Below are 1,527 nucleotides of genomic sequence, written 5' to 3' on the forward strand. Positions count from 1 at the left end.
CAGGGTTTCTTGTGACATCTTTGGAATGATCCCGTCTGGCCCCGGAGATTTAAAGGACTTAAGGTGAAAAGGACTTGATTGCCCATGAAACTTTTTCTTTGGTAATTATTTCATTTGCAAGATGCCATTTGCATTATTGGCTCGGCCTAATATTTCCCCTCCCACTTTCGTGGGCGCTACATCCCGAAAAATTGGTGTTTAGCAGAAGTTCTAGCGATTCTTTTACCGTAGCAGTCCAAGTGCCATAAGGTTTCTTGACCCAAGAAGCCATTGAATGGTCTTTGGAAAGAACACGGCTGAGCCTAGCAGAATCTCTGGTAGATTCCATTGACGAACAAAATTCCCTCCAGTTCTCTTTCTTGGCGGCCCTAATTCCCTTCTTGTACTGTCTCCGACTTTCTCTGTACAATTCCCAATTTCCCGTCGAGTAGCTGAGGTTAAACGTTGATCTAGGTTTTTCCCTTAGTTTTAAGAGCTCACTGCCCCACCAATACCAAGGAGGGTTGAGTTTTTGTTTTGGCAGTACTTGACTTTTAGAATGTGACTGTATTTCGTAGTGGTAAAGTAGAGTAACAAAGTTACATACTATTATACATCTACATATTTGCGGTTATAAGTACAATTTAATATAAAATAAAAAAATTAAATGTAGAGACATTCAACGCACTATGGATTCAAATACAAGGCGGACGATTAAGTATCCAAATGGGTTTTTGCCAATGCTACAATCGGTGCACCAGTTGGCATCTCTGGAAATACACAAGCACTACCAGCGATGCCAATGTGTGTATATTTGATCGGAAACTTCGAATCGACGCCATGTTTGTCCAAACCAGTAGCTTGAATGAGAAAAGCTGCTGGAATCTGATGACCTCTTGGCGTGCGTGTCGAAGGTGCATTATTGGCCTGTACGACGTCTTCGCCAATCATTTTACCTTTGTTAAAGTCGAAATCATCTGGACGCAACACGGATACCTCGAACGGTTCACCGAAAGATTGACCGGTCTCTTGCAGCAAACGTGCATGTCCAGCCTTATGTGCCACACTATTATCGATGGCAATGGAGTAACCATCACCAACTGAAATACAATCGTGGCCAGTCAAAGTTGCAACAGTGAAGAGATGTGGATCGGGCAGTTTGCCTACGACAGCCTTCTCCTTGAAGAGACACAAAGCGTCCGCCATGCACACCTGTCCTTCGACACCAGTGTTACCAACGCGTATGCGTATGCGACTCATCTAACACCCCTCTCCCTCTGGACCCAACGCGTCGAAACAGCATGTTTCCTAGTCCTACCTTTAGATGAGCTAGACGAAGATGACTGGTGATACGAGTATGCCCAACACTGGCGGGGCTTCTATTACTGTTAACAAACAAACAGGGTTGAATTTTTTTACCAAATTTTATGGGGCAGGACGTTTTGTGAGAGTGATTTGATGGATAAGAATCTCTTCTAACCTCTTTTTTAATACAGTTTTGAACCTAGTTAAGTGTAGAAGTTCTTAAAATTCTAAAATTTGTAAAAA

At 42.8% G+C, this 1,527-nt stretch overlaps 1 protein-coding gene across 1 annotated transcript; it reads right to left on the reverse strand.

The window, feature by feature from the left end:
* Positions 1–693: 693 nt before the first annotated feature.
* Positions 694–1,239, reverse strand: LOC129250681 (putative aminopeptidase W07G4.4). Its single transcript, XM_054890288.1, has one exon. The coding sequence runs from the start codon at positions 1,237–1,239 to the stop codon at positions 694–696; it is 546 nt and encodes a 181-aa protein (XP_054746263.1).
* Between the last annotated feature and the right edge of the window lie 288 nt (positions 1,240–1,527).

The sequence above is a fragment of the Anastrepha obliqua genome, chromosome 6 (genome assembly GCF_027943255.1).
Source record: "Anastrepha obliqua isolate idAnaObli1 chromosome 6, idAnaObli1_1.0, whole genome shotgun sequence".
Lineage (NCBI taxonomy): Eukaryota > Metazoa > Arthropoda > Insecta > Diptera > Tephritidae > Anastrepha > Anastrepha obliqua.